The sequence below is a fragment of the Apus apus genome, chromosome 2, assembly GCF_020740795.1.
Source record: "Apus apus isolate bApuApu2 chromosome 2, bApuApu2.pri.cur, whole genome shotgun sequence".
In the NCBI taxonomy this organism is placed as follows: domain Eukaryota; kingdom Metazoa; phylum Chordata; class Aves; order Apodiformes; family Apodidae; genus Apus; species Apus apus.
Window position 1 is genome coordinate 75,485,897 of NC_067283.1, and position 19,894 is coordinate 75,505,790.

Sequence of the window (19,894 nt, forward strand, 5' to 3'; positions counted from 1 at the left end):
GGGTTGGAGGCTCACCTGAAATTTGATGAACTTACACCTCCAAGGCTAAAATGTCCTTCTCTAATCCGTCCAACATTCAGTTATCACTGCTACCTAAAATCTGTCCTACTTTACGTCCAGTCTTGGTGAAACTTAAGTTGTTACATCTTCTGCTAATGGCAGTCGAAAGAGCAAAGGCACAGGAAGAAATTTAATCCAAAATAGATTTATTGGTTACTTTTTGGTGTTCAGACTGTTTAACACTGAATAATATTTTTGTTTCTATTCTGACTGAACACATCAGTAAGAATTATTTCATATCTATCTATCTATCTATCTATCTATCTATCTATCTATCTATCTATCTATCTATCTATAACATATAGGTAGACACATTTTGGAAACATAAATGTATTTATGTATGTGCATGTGTGTGTATGTGTGCATATATGAATGTATATGTACAGACGCATCAATGGCTACACATAGTATATATGTCACATAGAACAGAAATCAGACTTCGTAGTTTTTCTTTTCACTCTAGAATGTGGAGAGCAGGGACAGGTCTGGGTTGCTCTTGATGCAAAATAGGCAAGAGTAGATGGTAGTGGGGAAAGAATAAGAAAAAAGAAAATAGGACAGAGAGTATTTAAAAACCAGGAAAATTTTTCTGGTTCCTACCAATGAGATGAGACAAATAAGTCCTTTAGCAACTCCTACTTGTCGATTAAGTCAAACTTCACTGTTTCTTTCTCACTTTTGCTTACTCTATAGATGGAACCCTCCTGGTTTTCCAGGAATCTGAACAAGTAGTTGGCAGAGGGATCATAATTGCCTTGCTAAGCTATAAAACTCCTTATTTTTCTTATATCTAGAAAAAACCCTAATATACTCCATCTTCTCCAAGATGAATTAAATTTTAGAGCATTTGCTCCTAAAATACTCCTGATTCAGCATTATAAAACTGACATATTTCTTGTAAAGTGAAATTTTTCTTTTTTATTGTTATTTGCTCCCCAGTATCTGGATTTTGAAAACAAGATGTTATACACCTTGAGAGTGGAAGCAACCAACACTCACCCTGATCCTCGTTTTCTTCAGCTGGGGCCATTCAAAGACACGACTCTGGTCAAAATTTCTCTGGAAGACATAGATGAACCTCCAGTGTTCAGCAGACCCTGGTATTTAATAGAGGTAGATGAAGATGCCAAGGAAGGAAGCATTATTGGGCAAGTGGTAGCCCAAGATCCTGATATAACAAAGAATGCAATAAAGTAAGTCGTTGCACAATATAAAATGCTTTAGATGTGGGTCAAGCCTCACATATAAAGTGTGATGAAAGTGTAGTGTAATAGCGGCAGTTGAGTAATTAAACCCATAGGGGCTACTGAAAAGTGTCAAGCAGAGGGAGTTTGTGAAGGCAAACAAAGTTAACAGTGCAGGGTATGCTTCTGAAGGACAGCCTATATGCACCAGATGAAAAGACAGGAGAGGTCAGCATTTAACTGGCGTAATGTTCTAGGATTTTCACAAAACTGTTCTAAGATTATCCTTGTATACCATGTTTCCAAAGGCAAACCTATGTAAAATACTCAAAATGGTGTATTCCAACCAACAACTACTCCATGCTGGTTCACAGCAGTCAGTTTTCTGTACCTTCATAATCCTGTAGACAAAACACTGTCCAACATGTTCCATAGCTTAACTATTTAATTATCACACTGTATTAAATAACAAATCATTGTGAAAAAGTTGCAGCAATTAGAGGTAAGAGTTCAGTGCTGTGAAATTGCTGTAATTGTTAGCCATCTGCTGTTATCTGCAGTGACAAACACAGCACTGGAATTTGTGTATTTACCATGCAACTGATTAGGAAGCCTGAATTCTGCATTTCCGATCAAGGCTGTTAAGTCCTGCAGCAGTACAGTTTGGAGTTGGAGCTGTGAGAGGAGGAAGAAAATAAAATATTTTATGTAATCTATATATAAAATCTTAATTTGACTTGATAGTGACTGGTAAGTACTAGACTAATTTAGAAAAAACCCTGTAAAACAAGTTTTTCCTTACTTTGAAAGAACAAACAAAAGCAAGTGTCATAAATAAGATTTTAAGAATTTCCATCTTAAACAATAACTAGTCTAAAAAGTTTTTTTCCAGTGATTTTGATGGTCCTTGTAATATGTCAAAAATATCTTGCTATAAATTGATACATAATCAACTCAATGTGTCCTTTGATGACTGAGTTCTCAAAGAAACAATTAATTTGCAAAAATATAATCTAAGAATGTTCATTTTTAGTTATTTTTCCAGCATTCATTTCATAAGCTAAAATGTAATTTCAATTATCCAGCTATATAAACTGCCCACGTAAATAGTTTGGTCTTCATCCAGCTCACTAGCCTTAAAAAATTGTTTCTCAGTATTTGTAATATGCTGCACTCCTCAGGCTGCTACAGGAAAGCTTAGGTTAATTTGAAATAAAACATTCTTGATTAATCACAGTTAACATTAGAAAACTTTTAGAGGTGGCTGTGACATAAACTAAAGACTGTAACAGGAGAGAGTGATAATTACCTGTATTGTATCTTGACAGATATTCTGTGGATCGACACACTGACCTTGAAAGAATATTCAACATCTATTCAGGAAATGGATCCTTATTCATCTCAAAGCCACTTGACCGGGAAGAAATGCCCTGGCATAATATCACTGTCATAGCAACTGAAATCAGTAAGTTGGAGATCATTTATCTCGGAAGAACATTAACACCGAGAAAACACTGAAATTCTACAGTATCTAGATATATCTTGTTTCATTATCTTATTCAGATATTATCAATAGATAGAGTATCTTTAAATGCACGTCTAAAAGTTCAATTTACTACTTTAGGGTTATCTTTGCCCCTTTATGAAAAGATAATTTGGAATTCTCATGCTCAACAAAACTGTGTACAGTATGCATCAGACAAGTTAACTGTTTCTCTGAGAATTCCCACCAAATAATTTGGTGCAGGTCTGATACACTGGCTTTATCCTAAGCTAAGGCTTTGGGAAAATCCTTGGGAAAAAGATGCCCAGGATGGACAAATAATAAATTTTTAGAATGACTGCTGTAAGCAGGAGATGAAATTATGGTTTATGTCAATAATTTTAACTTATCCCAGGAATTATCACAGAATCACAGAAAATTAGGGGATAGAAGGGACCTCGGATGATCATTGAGTCCAACCCCCCTGCCAGAGCGTTTGAAGCCAAGACTAGAGGAAATTCTTTCCCCTCCATGTCTGAAGCAAACTTGGTTTGGTTTTTTAGGGGGGTGGTGTCTTTGACTGACACTTTAATTGCTTCACTGATTTGAACAAGTAAATTTATTGACAGCTCAACCTCAGGAAAAAGTTTTGCAATTAATCATTTACTGCCCTGATGTGTGGAATATGAGTCAATAATAATTCAGTGATCTGCTTTTAATGCATATCAATTTAAATATAATTTATATTTTTTAAAAATATATGTACTATAATAGAACAATTTGTTTCAAATATAAATAGGGCTTTTATGCATAAGGACTGTATGTCAGTAGAAAATGAAATATATTTGTTTTAATATAATAAAAGCAAATTAACATTTTTAATGTTTATTGAAAAAAATATATTAGATAATTTCAGGTCTTTTCATAGACATAGACTGAAAATCTTGGCATTGTAATATAAATAATTTTCTTGTTTCAGATAATCCTAAACAAAGTAGCCAGATACCTGTCTTCATCCGGATTTTAGACATAAATGATCATGCACCAGAATTTGCCAAATACTATGAAACATTTGTTTGTGAAAATGCAAAAGCAGGACAGGTAAGCAAACATGTTACTGAAGAACTTATAATGAAACTGTAATGAAATACCATTATGAAGACTTAAATGTGTTTTACTTTGAACAACAGCAAACCAACTCACCCTCTTTATTCCTTACCTTCTACAGAAACTGCCACTTGATTCACATATGTTTTCAGGAGACAAAAGATGCAGAATTTTACCCTAGTATAACAACATAGTATATAATACAAAATTGTACTTTAAGATGTTTTTTCATTCCTAGTATCAGAAAATATTTGTCAGAGCCAGACGTGCATAATGCTACAAAACCTTTATACAGTTTGATAATCCAATTACTTTCTGGATTCTTTTAAAAGCCTTTGTTAACGTAGCCACACCTTCATAGAAAGCAGGAAAATCTTTTATTATGCTTCAGTACAGTTATGAAAAATAAACTTTTACAAAAAAAGAAAAGATAATGCAACTGTTTCCATTGTAAGATTGTCTTCCATTTGGAATTGACATACTTTTGGTCAAAATATATATCCCTTTCTAAACTATTTTAACAGGTCTGTAATAATCTAAAAAGTCAATAACAGGATTCATAAAGTAAATGAACTGATAACTTAGAATTGAGAAAAGATCAACAGAACTCAGAGCCAGGATATTACAGAAATCTTTTAATATTACTACCCCTACAACCAACATCTATTAATGATAATGCCAGTCAGCTTTTCAGTTTTACATCCCATGAAGAAAGATGCATGTTTTGCTGATTTTTAATTCTGAATGCGTTTGCCAAAGAGCTGGATTTAACAGCAGATTGAGTACCTAGAGTTTTTCTTTTAATCATGGGCCTAAGTCCATGCATGAGTCTCTTCTCAAAACCAATGCATTTTTGAGTGGAAGAAAAAGCTTAAGACAATTATTTTTGCTAGCACAAAACTCAGTGGATTCCTAGCCTAGTGGAGAGAGTCCAGAGTGGAGCTTTAAATTCATCCTTGCTCTGATTTCATGGAAAGTATGTGGAAAAGATCAGAATGTAGGATATTTGGTTTTTCCTTAGACATAGAACACTCAAAGGAATAAGCTTGGGAATATGGATAAACCATAGGAAGCATGTTTGTGTTTTATCTTGGTGACTGCCCAGTGTTGTATGTAACATAGTATCAAGTGGGGCACTGAAAGGTAGTACCTGAGATGAATCTAGAATTTCATGTCCCACAGAATTCTAGATAGCTAAATTAGCTGAAAGATTAATGAAAATAAAAACTAAATTTAAACAAAACAAAAAAAAATGATACAGTGGATTGCTGGCATTTGCATTCCATTGTACTTATTTTTAATTCATTCTACCTAATACTGCAATTTGGGTAGGTGGGTTAGAAAGGCACAGTATACTTTGAGTAAAATCACTTGGCTTTGAAGAGATACTTGGCTATTATTTTAGGTTTTTTTTCAAAAAAGTCTGAGTATTTGTGATGCAAATGACATCAATAGAGGACCAAAACAATGGAAGGAATTATAATATCAGAAATATTAACAAGTAGCACCTTTTATAAAACCTGAGGTTTATGATCAGAATATCGTGTCTTAAACAGTGAATAAAACTGTCAGATAAGAATACCAGCAAACATAGGTTTTGTCATATATTTGAACTAAATTAAATCCAGGCATACTACTTGTCAGTTTTCTTAACCCAGTTTCCATCTAGACTAGCATACTTCATGAAATAACCATTAATGTATAAAATGTCATTTCCGTTTCTGGTAAATTCTGTGCTTTTCTAACAACAGAGATGTCAGAGGTCCATTATATAGGCATATTGTTATTCAGACCTCACTGTTATTCTAACATACTAATGTTATCCCAGGAATTATTTCCCTAATTGTAAAAATCCACAAAAACACTAGATACAGAGTGCGCATCGTATGTAGCTGCAGAAAAATGAGAGATCCAGAACGTTCTTCTATTTGTTAACAATTGGATTCCTCAAGACAGGCATCTGAGTTCATATCTGCACATCTATAGTTAGTTGATTTAGTATTTCAGGAAACAGATTACGTCCAGTACACGAGACTACTTTTATTTTGGTGCCTAAAAATAGGAATTAATATAGAAATACAAACTTCAATACTTTGGCCAAGGATGCCAGGTTCCACATAGCCAGGATTGCCCATGTTTAGCAGTTCTCCTATAATACAAGAAAGATCGTGTTGTGTTCATTTAGTACTACTGCACCTTATTTTAGAGACCAGCTAAAGCAGCTGTCTTGTTAAAATCATTATTTCTTCTAGACACATCACAGCAGTGCTTCTACAGCTGGTGCCCACATTAGGAGTGACAGACTGAGAAGAGAAATACATTTAGTTAATTTTTTTAATTTTTTATTTTTTTTTTTAAATCACACCACCACCCTCTAAATCTCAGGTGCATCAGGAAGCAGTCAGAATGATCAAACATTGCTCTCTGCCACCAAGTGACATTACTTATTCTCAACATTAGCAGATCTTCTAGGCTACATTCATTGTGTTTTTCAGATTGCTTTAGGAGTGTCAGAGGAAAGAAAATCCTACAGTTACTCCTCCTTCCCTGGCTCTCTTTTCTCTCTAAACAACAATGGTATGACTGAGGGTGCACTAGAGGTGCATAAACAACTGCTTTCATCAGGCTGAAACAGATTTGTCACTATGTGAGTCCTGTTCCATTGGCCGATACATAGGCTAAAAAAAAGTATGACACAGCCTTCCGCTCACAAAATTTAGAAATCTCTTATCCTCTGATGGCATGCTAGAGCCCCAGGGACTGTTGTGTGGATGGCTCTGTCACAAGTTGTCCCATGCCGTTCTCAAGGGAATTAATTTGTTTTTTTTAGCTGGATTAGAGGATGAGTCCTCTCCATGGAAACCAGGAAGATTTACTTGAAAAAGAGACTGATGTAACTGAACTATTTGCTATTAATGATGTAACTAATTTCACTACTCATCAATAATAATTTAAGAAAGTAACCTGGTTTGCTTTTTCCCTGCCCCCTCCACTGATGCTGTATTCTTTCCTGCCATTCAGGGGCTCTCAGACATCAGAACAGATAAAAGGTTTGTTTCCTCTTTCAGAAAGCTGGCAGAATTTTCTTTTCATTAGCTTCCCTCTCCCTTTTTCAGATGCAGCAGACAGATCACAGTTTTCATCTGCCTGTTGCTGATTATTAGTCACAAGTTATTTATACATTGTAGCTGCCTTCTCTAGGTAGACACCTATTGGCTTGATTTAGTGTGAGACCCATGCTAACAGTCTGTCTCTCTTTTGAAGTAAGAATTGGAGTTCAAGGGAGGATTTTCCAACTTCTGATAAGCATTCAGTCCTGCTTTAGAACTGCAAACACGTTTGTGGAACAGAGGAGTTACTTGAAAACCAAACTGGTTTGCATTTCTAAACATGAGGCTTTGTTAAGTGTTAGGCATTTTAAAAGATTTCTGAAGAACTAAACCATCAAGATCAAAGGTCTATTCAAGTTCACACATATGTGATGGATGCTGCTTTCTGCAGCTAGCACCATACACGTGTATAGGTTAGTATTGCGCCTATACTTCAAGCCACAAGATGACAAGATGGGCATCCACTGACAGCTGGATTGCTTTTGAAACATTTTATGTGGGGACAATTAGACTATACAATTTCTTCATTCCAAAAGAAATGTAGGCACTTCAAAATCTACAAAATCGTCATCCCCCACACTCACAGTATGCTGTGTTGTTAGTACATTCAAGATTAGTTTGTAATTGCATCTACCAGACTGTACAGGCAGGAAAAAGGGAAAGAGAAAGAAGGGATGGGGGAAACACCAAGTTTTTCTTCCAGCATTCTCCCACAGTGTTTGCACACTACTACATTGTGATGATTGTCAAAAGCGCAGTCTCTCTTACAGTGCTTCTTTCCATAGTTTATTGCAGACAGAATAGTGAGATATTTCCAGATCCTTGAGAAATATTTGCAGCACAAACCCAGCTTAACATTTGCTTTAATGGTTCCTATATCCCTTTTAGAGGAAGCCAGCTACCCAAGTCTCCTACTTGTGCAGCTTTCCATGTCCACAAATGCAGCCTCAGGAACAGTGAGGACATGCCCTAAAGTGCCCAGAGACCCTTGCTATTTCAGAATGCCCCCACTTAGCTTTTACTCACTTTCTGTCTTTAAAACATTCTGAAGAACACTGGAGAGTAGGTTGTGTGTAAAGATGTCCCAGATACATATTAAGAGTATGTTACTAGGCAGTCTATTCATTCCCAATCACTTTTTAAGAGATGAATATGAATAGCTGTGCAATAGCTGAGTATAATCTGTAACCACAATTATGATAGTGGGGCAAGTCATAGCCTTAAAAACACAGTATACAGGGGAAAAAAATCCTGCAAAACACTATTATAATTGAACCATTTCCACATCTGAAAAAAAATTATGCCAACAGGAAATAGGTTCAAAACTTTAACAAAATCTCAGGCTTCATCATGTAAGAAATTCTTCAATAGTTTTTTTCAGTCGGAATAATTCCTCATTCACAACTCATTTTATACTGTCAAGGTGCTACAACCACTTTGTCCTGAACATAGAAGAGGAAATTTTATTTCAATTACTAAGTTTAAATTTTCGGTACCCTCAAAGACAAGTGACCTCTAAAAACTTAAATGTATGCAATAAGAACCTATCAAGAGTATGAGACTGTTTCTTTAAACACACAGAAGTACACATGCATGTGCACACATAATCCTCACTATAATGCTGTATTTTCCACTGTGCTCATTCACTAAGGAAACTATGGAAGAAAGAAAAAAAAATGGGAATGCTTTTTACCTGTCTGATATGCTTAAAACATATTTGAGTAAAAGTAATTTTCCTGAAATAACTCTTCCCTCATAAATCTTACAATGTCAGAGACCTTTCCCTGAACTCCTGGTGAAGAGTTACCATAAGTCAATGCCCAGAACTGCTTCAAAATTGAAGAATGAATTTCAAACATGAAATCACAAAATGTACATGAAAATAGTTTTTTTTTCGTATAACAGTGACTCTTAAAATAAAAATAGCAACAGCTCTTTCATTTCTGCAGTGATTATTATTAACATCATTCTCTATTATTTTCAGCTGCATAACTGGGAAAAAAAAAAGAAAACAAAAAACTTAATAATATTACTAATTTCCTTTCACCTATTCATAATATGGGAAAATTCACCTGCAAACATCTTTTCTCATTGTTCTTTTATCCCATATTTCCTGGTGGAAGAACAGCTAGCTCACAATTTATGCAGCCAATAGTTAGAGTAGGTAATAAATTGTCTTGTTTTTTGCTTTCTTCTTCTTCAGCCTTTCTCTCAACAATAAGTTTTCAGTGTAATTAGGTTCCTCTGTGCTTGGCACAATAGTCCTCCTCCACGTGATTTACACATGAAGGGAATCAGCTACAGATCTTAGAAACATCTCACTCATTACATCTCAAAAAGCCCCAAGATACTAATCTTCAATTTCTGGTAGCTATTATATCAGGATATTTTCTCCTTGAGATTTTCAGCAAGTAATTGCACAAATATTACCACTTATACTAATTCTCTCTCTTCCCTCTGATACTTTGATACTTTTTTGTTTCTTTTCAAACATGTAAAAATGGGAAAGGAATATTTTCTCATTTTTATTTGGTATTTTAGTCCTCTCAGATATACATATATATATATATATATTAGTAATATTTCATTTTTTGCATTAAGCAGTGCAAAATTAAAAGACAATTCTGGTCTTGCTTCTGTATTGCCACTCTCAGAGGCAGATTATTGTAAAAAGAAAAGCAATGGGACATGAGAAAAATGTTGACATAATTAGAAACTCAGCAAAATAGTGAACAGGCTACTTTGCCATAAACAGGGATTTGATTAATCTTGGGAAACAGCTAAAATAAAAATTAAAAATAATAAACAATTAAAATCTAACAACCAGTGATCATCAAATGCTTTAGAATTGAAGAGACCTTATATGTTATTATTCTAACCACACTTAGAAAAACTGTAAAATCCTGCCTTCAGCATAGTCACATCCTCTTGAACAAGGCTGATCAAAAATTGCCTTTCAAGTTCCTCAATATGCCTCAAAAATAAAAGTAAAATTTTATTATAGAAAAAAAGGTGGCTATTTTAGAAGCAGCTGCTGGGAAGGGAATGAGCCAAACACAGACATTCTCTACTATTTTGTTTTATAACAATATTATTAGCTATAACAAGAGTGTATCAAAAGTAACCACAAAAAAAAGGGCCAAAATACTCTTTGTGTAGTATAGCACTAGCAGTGGCATGTTTCTGAATAATACAGTAAGAAAACCACTTTAATATTTTTGGTAGCCCTATAAATGTATTTGCTTAATACAGCATTCCATCCTGAGAGATGGAAATTTATTCTCAAGTCCCACTCAAGCTGATGTTCAGAGAAAGTACATAAGAAAAAAACATTCCTTACTTGATTAATGCAAAGCTTAAAATTTGTATCAGTGTTACCAGTCAATTACTGTATTTCTTGAAGACATCATGCTGTATTTTCCCTGGAAATCAGAAAACATGCCATGAAGTAAGTCTTTGATAACAAGCGGCTTTGATGCCTGTGGGATTTCAGGACACTGCATGCTGAAAACCTCACGACAAATATAAGCTCTCTCATGGCTTTGAAAGAAACAGTTTTGATTGCTGAGCTCTTTCTGCCTTTAAGTTGGCATGCTGTAGGAACTCACCTGTACTGCATTGCAGCATCGTCACTGGAAGTCTACTCCCATTCTCAGACCACCAAGCTTCTCATCTCATGACTGAACTCAAACACGCTGTTGCAAGCCAAAGTGGATTAAGGGTCACTCTCCAGTGAGATACCCACTAGGGAGTGAAAAGGACATAGCAGTCATTATCATACAGCTCTCTGGAGTTACTACAACTCATGTAACCTGGCATGGTGTTTGTTAACTCTTGCAACTCATTTCACAAACCACAGCTGTTCTCAGGTAGCTTTTCCTTCCTCAGTTCTACAGCTGTTTTCCTTAGCCTCTATCTATCAGTCTAGCAGCAGATAGATAGAAAAAGTCAAATTACTAGCATATATATATGTTATATATATATTTACATTTTTTTGCTACAACAGGTAAACCTGTGTAATTCAGAGGTACTTATGATGCCTTTATTTTTCAGTCCACTCTGCTCTGACCCTATGCTGGCACTATTGTAAGTCCTTCCCAGCTACATTTGAGTGGCCTTGTTAGGGCAGCTATAAATCTCCACATCCAGAGGTTTCATTTAGGAGGGAGTAAGGACATCGCCTATTATTACCTCAGGACAACCTAGTATCCTGCCAGGGCAGTGCACCAGTTTATTGCCAGGAGCAGATATGGGGGTCTGGGAATTACATACACTTAAAAAGTGGTTTACATACTACTCTGTGTCATTGCTACATGAGGCCACAGGAGGTTTATGGCTCATTCAGAAGGGCAATTTTTTCTGTATCATTGCAAGATACCGAGTACAAATCAAAGCACACAGCAGGCTTGCAGTGAGGACTGGCCCCTTTTCCACCCTTTGTTATGTGTTTAAAGAGTAAAACAAGTTGTTTTTTATAATCCCTCCTGTGTTTATGCGAGGATCGTTTGGCTTATGATATCAGTTTGTGTCTTCAGATAGAGTTTCACTGGATTTTTACTGGACATGAGAAGCAGACATCTTATTTCAAGCACAAGATTTCTAAAATAGAGTGAAATAATGTGGTTTTTTTCATAGCTGATACAGACTGTGAGTGCAGTTGACAAAGATGAGCCTCCTCAAGGACACAAATTTTTCTTTGAGTTGGTGCCAGAATTTGCTGTTCATCCAAACTTCTCAATTATAGACAACAAAGGTAACTCCTGACCAGTGCCATCCCTCCCACCCTCCATACCACATAAAACTTCATCCAGCAACACTTGTGTATTCTGCTTTTCCATTCTAGATAACACAGCAGCAATTATGACTAGAAGAAATGGATACAGCCGTAGTAAGATGAATACCTATCTCCTGCCAATCATAATATTTGACAATGACTACCCCATCCAGAGCAGCACTGGCACGCTGACCATTCGAGTGTGTGCCTGTGACAGCTGGGGGAACATGCAGTCCTGCAACGCTGAGACCTTGCTCCTCCCTGCTGGCCTCAGCACGGGGGCACTGGTTGCCATTCTCCTCTGCATCATTATCCTGCTAGGCAAGTACCTGTGATAAGATGTTTAACTGACGAGGCAAAAGTCTGTTCAGTTCTAGACCACTGATATTCTTTAACTCCTTATTCATATGACCCTGCAGAAAAATATTTCATACTTGATGTGGTACCTCTTGTGAGAGAGGGAGCTCCTGTGAGCTGGTTCATTACTATTCAGAAGAATGCTCAAAAATAATGAGACTATCAGTGTTAATTAAATTAAATAAATTTTAAAAACTGGGGTTAGTTTTTTTTGAGTGATGTTTTATGTTATAAACAGATCTTTATTTAGATCTAACTTCAAAATCATACTCCTGAAGCTGAATGATAGGTTTTGTAGTGATTAAAAAATTATCAATTATACTACCTATTTAATAATGAATGATTTATAGTTTTAATACTCAGGAAATATTTAGTTCAAAAGCATAGAAGGGAAATGTTCAGTTGCTTGCAAGTGGTAGCAAGAGCAGCTGATAAAATAAAGCCTGAGCACAGAAGTTAGACGGGTGAGGGGAGAGTGAAAGCATTAAAAAGATGAGATGATATGTGAAGGAACTAGAATAAATACTAGTTAATAACCTGGTGTTGAAAACAAAAAACCTGCAACTTCTATGTTTTGCCTACCAGCAAAGTGCCTCGTTGTAAGTGCCATCATCTCTACATTCCAATCAAACTCTGGAAAATCTTTCTTTTTCTAACTGTCCTAGCAAACACAGCTTGCCAAGAGGGCAGTGACAAGTTTACAGATGTAATTTTATATAATTCTAAGGAGAATTTTTTTTTTTTTTTTTTTTTTTTTCAGTTTTTGGACTGGATTTGAGCTACCTCCAGTAAATATGCAGAGGACCACAGAGGTTGTTAGGACAGGAGCAATATGTAGGAACTATGTCTGTACTGCTTGGCATAGGAAAGGGAAGGTACTTGGTTTTGGCATGAGCCAGCCTGCATTTCTCAAGGTGTTTCCCAGGCATAGTCTGAGAAGCAGAACTTACATGGTACTACTTCCGGCAGAAAATTAGTTCTCAAGTTCCTCCAAATCTGGCTCTCCACCTGTCAACAGGCTCTGCATCTTCAAAGTCATCCTTCATTCCCCAACATAGAGCATGAAATGTGTACTATGAAACACATACCCTTACTTGCTAACTATGAAAATATCACTCTGGTCAGCTGCAATGCTTTAGCACAGAAACTTTGAACTGAAAACAAAAAAAAAAAAAGTGTGCCTTAAGACCACAGCAATACCACAGGGGACTCAGAACACACTCAGATCAGTGCTATGCAAAACAAGTGTGACCACTTTGTGTCCCTTGGTTAGAGACCCTGGTCTTTTTAGCACTGCAGACATAACTGAAGTCAGACTAGCATGAAGCTGAAAAAGGATCTAAACAGAATTGATAGTCTGCAGCTGATGTGGTTCTCAGCACCTTATTTAATTGTTCAGCAAGATACAGTGTGTTAGGATAGCACTGATGTCATTGTGTCCAAAATAAGAGAGACCTATGAGAGACCTGGCTGTGAAAGACACTTCGTCATAATCTTTTTATAACCTTTTAGTGATCTGCCTTACTCTTGTATATTAAGTTCTTAGACTTACATAAGTGGGTGTCTCTGTCTCTCTCTCAAAAACCAGGACAATTATTACTTGTATAGCATTAGGAAAACATTAAAATAATGGCTCTTGTACAGATACAAAACTACAAACAAAACAAAAGAGAACAGCCTTTACATTCACAGCATTGTACCATGTGGAAGATCTCAGTTCCCTACAGGCAGCATGTTCAGTTTTTCCTTTTATTCACCAGTACTTCAGTAATTCAGAGCAAAACCATTGCTCCTAAAATTCAACAAAAGATGCTCAGCACTGTTGTAATGTGTAGTTTGGCAACTACTGTTGTGCCTCATTAACAGATGATCTTGCTGACCTCTCCTATTTACTCCAGCTACCAGAGTTAGCATCAGATTTTAAAATGCATTTAAGCATTGAATTCCTACTGAAATCAATAGCATTTAGGCACCAGAAGGTATTTACAAATCCCAAGTTCAGTTTTTCATCTCCCTCAGTAGAGGTTCATTTTCTGTCAATCCTTACCTCTCCAAAAGGAAGAGTTATTCAACTAATATTTCTTAAACTAAGGCGATCATGTTTTTTTAAAAGAAACATTTACTAGCAAAAATTGGATTTCAATTCTTGCAGTCACTGAAGTAAAAAGTAGTTTTGTCAATAATATTGACGGCTGAAGGTCTTCAGGTTCTTCAGAAGGACCTGTAGATCCCATTTTCAAAACTGCATTAGGCACTTAGGAATACCTAAATCACTAGTTTTCAACAGTGTGAATTACTTTTGCCAAGGAGATTCAGCTACATTTGATGAAATCACCCTAAATGACTGCCAGGAAGGCAGTACTTCACAAAACTAAAATAAAAGTAAAACTCTAGTAGAATGATACATTTTGAGACATTGTCTGCTTTTTGACTTCAGCCTAATTGTATATCTACTTCAAATGTATAATATTTTAATAATTACTCCCATAGGTTTAAAAAAGCTTAAGTTTTTGACTGCTATAAAATACTTTTCCTTCTTGACTTCAACTTGGAGATAGTTTTTATCACCATTTTCCTACTAAAAATCCCACCTTAACCATAAAATTATCCAGTTAAACAGATAATGTAGAATATTTGTTCATTTATTTAATTTCTAACTACCCATTTCTTCATTCATCCTTTGTTTCCTTTCAGTATTAGTTGTGTTGTTTACGGCTCTCAAGAGACAGAGGAAGAAAGAACCTTTGATCATATCCAAAGATGATGTTCGGGACAACATTGTGACCTACAATGATGAAGGAGGTGGGGAAGAAGACACCCAGGCTTTTGACATTGGCACACTGAGAAATCCAGAAGCGAGGGAGGAAAGTAAGATAAGAAGAGATGTTATCCCAGAAACTATATTTCAGATAAGACGGACTGCACCTCTTTGGGAAAACATTGATGTCAAGGATTTTATTCGTAGAAGGTTAAAGGAAAATGATTCAGACCCAGCTGCCCCTCCTTATGATTCACTAGCAACATATGCCTACGAAGGAAATGATTCCATAGCAAATTCACTCAGCTCCCTGGAATCCCTTACCACAGAGGGCAACCAAGACTATGATTACCTCAGTGACTGGGGACCACGGTTTAAAAAACTAGCAGATATGTACGGTGGAGAGGACAGTGATTGAGACTGCTAAAGTAATCTGTGACATGGTCAGTGTTAGTGGAATTCTTGTCTCCGTTACTAGATAAAGTGGCCTACTCTCTCTTGGGAATAAAAAAATTACAAAAATAGGTGTTGTTTTAGTAAGAGTTTACTTAATCAATAAGTAAAAGTAAATGAATATGAATGATTTAGATTTTTTAAATCTAGATCACCCTCTCTGCCTAAAAATCTCTGATGGAAGGTTTTAATGGACAATGAAAAGACAATAAAAGGCTTTTTGTGCCTTTAATTATGAGATGAAAACAATTTTTTTTAATTGCTTTGCATTACCTTTCCTACTAGAGTGGACAGTGTGCACTTGCATTGTAACAATCTTAAAAGCATACTTTAAAAAAAGCTTAATATTACTGCCATACTTATTGAGTTAAAGATTGTTAGTGTGTTGATTCATCATGATATTTTTATATATGTATATTTATATTTTTGTATTTTTATTAAATAAATTAGTATTTATAAAACCACTACTTAATCATGTACTTTGTTAATCATGAGGAACTGTCCAATTTTTCTGAACAAAGAAAACTACATATTGTGCACTACTTAATTTTTGAATGCATTAGTGGTCAAAATGTACTTTTCAAGAACAATATGGAGAGAGTGCTCTGTAATGGAAATGCAGTGTAGAAAAAAAGAAAAAATATTTTGAAAAAGTGATTATAAATAAATGCAGTCTGCCTTGCAATGTGTATTACTATATAGCATAATAACATAGTTTCATCTTGAGATTCGCCCCCATATACCCTCTTACATGAACAGCTGACCAGTGAGAGGTTTTAACAGACATATGCCTGAAGATTTAAGGAACCATGAAGGTTTATTCTGGTATATATGAAAAAAAAAATAAATAATATGCCTTTAAAAAAATTGGAATGATTAAGTAAACATCAATAATGAAAATAAGACTTTTGTATCCTAATCTTATTTTTGGGTTTTGATGCATTTATGCAAATCAGACATGCTACTAATAGCTTATCTTTAAATCAAAGCAAGGCAAGCAATAAAAACAAAATCCAGCTAATATTTTATTAAAGTTTTTCTTCCTTTAAAGAAGCAAATACATTTGCATATTTTCTAAAATGTTAATGACAATCTTCAAGTATATATTTCTGTTTAAAATCTTGTGTTTAAAATTTGTGTTTATTTGCTGGATCAGCTTTTGTGCACGTAAGACAGGAGGAATTTACCTGGATCATATTTAATCTAACTGAGAGCTGCAAGGTTTATCCACATTTGCTTAAAAAAAGAGAAATAAAAACCCCTTAAATATATGAAAAAGAATCAAAGGTGTCAGCAGTATAAGATGTACACTATGTATAGTATTTCCATTTTTAATATTGACTTCAGGGAAACACAAGTGCCTATAGATGTCAAAAGTATTTTAAGGTTGTTGTTTGTTTTGTTTTGTTTTCTTTTGTTTTGTTTTGTTTTGTTTAAGGGTTTTCCTTTTTTTTTTAGATTATTTTGTTATTTTTCAGATCTTTTCAGATCACACATTGGCCATGCAATGTTAATAACTGAGGCACTCATCTCTTACCAAAAAGATAAAAGAGGCTACACACAAGGTCACTTCACCCAGACACAGAAACACACTCCCGCCTAGTATTTCCCTCTCTACTATGTTGACTTTCAGATTATTTCTCAAAATATGTCTTTACTATAATTTATTGTAGCCTCACTACTGCACTCTCCTGCCAGCTCAAAGGATATGTCTCTAGTTTTCTGACACTGAGCTCCCTTTTTCTTGGAGGGAGGTGTGTGTATGTGTTTGTCAGGAAATTGGGGGAGTCCAAACAGGTACTGGAACAGCTCACTGTGAGCTGCATGTCAGCTCTGAAATGCTGTATTTTATGACACAAAAAGTCAAAATAATCTGCAGCCATGTGAGAGTTGTGAACATGGATATGATATAGGAACAAGACATCAGTGTATAGCTTGGTGACTTAAAAATGGATATTCTTTTTTTTGTGTTTTTTGAATGTGAAAGCAAAAGGCTTAAGGAATATATGTTCTCAAGATTGTTGCTGGCAAAGTGAAACTATGCAAGAATGCATTAGTCTCTCAATGCAGTTTTCATAACTTTAAGGCACTGCACTAAGATGAGATAAGAGGAAGTAAAAAGCCATGTCTGTGAAGAAAAATGTTGGAGAGGACGGTGGGGAGAAGGGAGTGGGATAAAAATAAAAATAGAAAAAAAAACAATCCAAGAATATTTGAAAAAATATATTGACTTATAAAAAATGTACACCCAAGCTCCATTTTCAGGGAAAAACATAGTAGATTGGACTGAGAGAAGAGCTTTTAGCAATCTCGTAAGCTGTCATCAGAAATCTGAATAGCACACAGTGATTCAGAATGGCAGGAGAGAGGAAAATGAAAATATGTCTGTCCCCGGGCAAGGACAGATACAGACCTGGTATATGTCGGTGGAGTTCAGTAAGTTTTTAAGATGCTAAGAATTGGTACAGGGCAAATCAAAGCATACTAATTTAATTTCAGAGAGGCTACTGGTGAATGCAGGAAGAAGGGAACAGGTTGTGATGAATTCTTTTTCTTTGAAGACATATAAATCTAATAGAGAAATTCTATTTTCCACAGATGAAGAATCTTATTTGTGCATTGTTATTTATCACAACATTCTGGTAGAGACTTGTCCTTAGTATCATTATGTCATGGTACCATTCTGGTTCTTTGGGAAGAGTAGAAACTCTACAAGATTGTCAGTAAAAGGCACCCTCCTTTTCTCTACATTTTCTCATCCCATGAGTCATTGCCACTAAAGCAAAGAGGGGAAGATTCTAGCCTTTGTTATCAGCAAGAGAAGTCAACTTTCCCATGCTTTCCCATTATTTCAGTAGTCAGTCCAAGGACCCTGTACCACTTAAAGCAATATATGTTCAAAAGATGACCTACATGTATTTACAGGTCGCAGAAATTCACGTAGTTTTAAAATCATAGAATTGTTTTGGTCAAGGTTATCAGAAATAATAAAACAAGTAATTTCTCAAAATTGCAAAAAAATTCAAGTATTCTTAAAATTACTAAAATTAGTGGACAAGTTTATCACCCGACATGCTTAATTAATAGTTATGTGGGCTTCTTCATTCAAATAGGCTGCAGAAACTATTTTTTCCTGTTAGAAATAAAACAAAAATAAAGGCAAAAAAAGCCAAACCAAAAACCAAAACCAAACTACTGATCTTCTTTCACACCTGAAGCAACACAGTAAATAGCATATAACAGAGAAGGAATTTCTGTTCACAGTGGAAACTACTGTGATATGTCCAGTTTGCTCTGTAACATTTTAATACGTTTACGTCCTTTAAGATTTTTTGGGGGGATCTTTTTGGTTACATTTTATACAACAGAACCAGCGAGTGATAACCACATGTTATAGGATGAGCTGCTTTTTCTGGTGCCATAAGCCAGGCTGATTCCTAGAGTATTTTCCATGGTAGATTCCCTTTGCACAGCAATCAACACATCCCTCCAGCGTACCACCGCTATCTTTTTCTATGGCAGAGACATGCACTTTGCTGCAACGGGCATTCAGCAGAGTAGCTTCACTGTCTCCCAGTTTACCCACCTGAAATACTGGAGGGTTTTGCCTGTGAAACCCATGCTGTATCACCTTCCTTTGCTGAGGAGTTTCTGAGATGAACAGAGGCAGCTTCTGGACTGGGACTCCATGAGGCTGATGGGTGGCCAACCACTCTGGATGCTCTAGATGCTACTGCATTAAAATTTAGGTTTTCAATGTCTCAGGCAGAGGGACAGACACAGGAACTTGCATAACACTTGCAGATATAAAAATCTACTTTGCTGGGTTACAAAAGTGGCAGAAAAACTTCAGATCCCCATTTGATTAACTTGTTTTCCAATAATAGGTTCAAACTGATGGAGCTATGTACTTTTTTTTTTTTTTAAATTATTTAAACAGTATTTTTGTGAAATGAACATTCACAGATTTCATAATTCAATGAATATACAGGAATTTTGAGGTATAAGGAAAGGAGAATGGATTAAAAAAAACATTTATGTGGACAACTCATTTTAAATTTCAGTTGCTAGTAAGTCATCTATTTTTAACCATCAGTGAAAAAAAGGTTATATGACTTCTTGAAGTCCTAAATGGAGCATCCTATGTAGTTCACACTATTACACTGAATTTGGATTCCCAAAGACACAGGGAAGGAAAAGAAGGTCCCAAGAGGCCTCTTAGAGTTTGATGCCTGTGGGAAACTGTTACTTTCTTCCCCACATAAGTCTAAAAAAAAATGACTCTTAAGCCACCGAAGGCCTTCTGCTGATTATTCCCAGCTAACAGACCAAAACAGACTTGCTACTCAAGGACAACTGAAACCAAAACGACAGATGTGGTAAGGGACAGAAAGGATGGGCGACAAGCCATCCTGTGCCCCTGGTAGTCACCACCCTGACTTGGGGCTCATGGATGCCAATTGGCTCTGGACAGTGACACTGGATGGACAGGGGGGTCACAGGAGTATAAAAGGCGGTGAGTTCAGGTGGGACCGAGGCCTGCTCGGACGCTTCCTGAGTGGGACACCCCCCTGCTGTGGAGCCTGGTGCTGGGACCCTGCCTGCCTG

The 19,894-nt window shown here is 35.9% G+C and overlaps 1 protein-coding gene across 1 annotated transcript in view; it reads left to right on the plus strand.

The window, feature by feature from the left end:
- CDH9 (cadherin 9) overlaps positions 1 to 15,677 on the plus strand; it is a 97,919-nt gene extending 82,242 nt beyond the window's left edge. Inside the window, exons 7-12 of the mRNA XM_051612096.1 lie at positions 1,000 to 1,253; positions 2,573 to 2,709; positions 3,707 to 3,828; positions 11,580 to 11,697; positions 11,788 to 12,039; positions 14,770 to 15,677. Of these exons, the coding sequence (XP_051468056.1) occupies positions 1,000 to 1,253; positions 2,573 to 2,709; positions 3,707 to 3,828; positions 11,580 to 11,697; positions 11,788 to 12,039; positions 14,770 to 15,251 (1,365 nt within the window). The 3' untranslated portion in view covers positions 15,252 to 15,677. The remainder of the gene's footprint in view (positions 1 to 999; positions 1,254 to 2,572; positions 2,710 to 3,706; positions 3,829 to 11,579; positions 11,698 to 11,787; positions 12,040 to 14,769) is intronic.
- Positions 15,678 to 19,894: the final 4,217 nt, after the last annotated feature.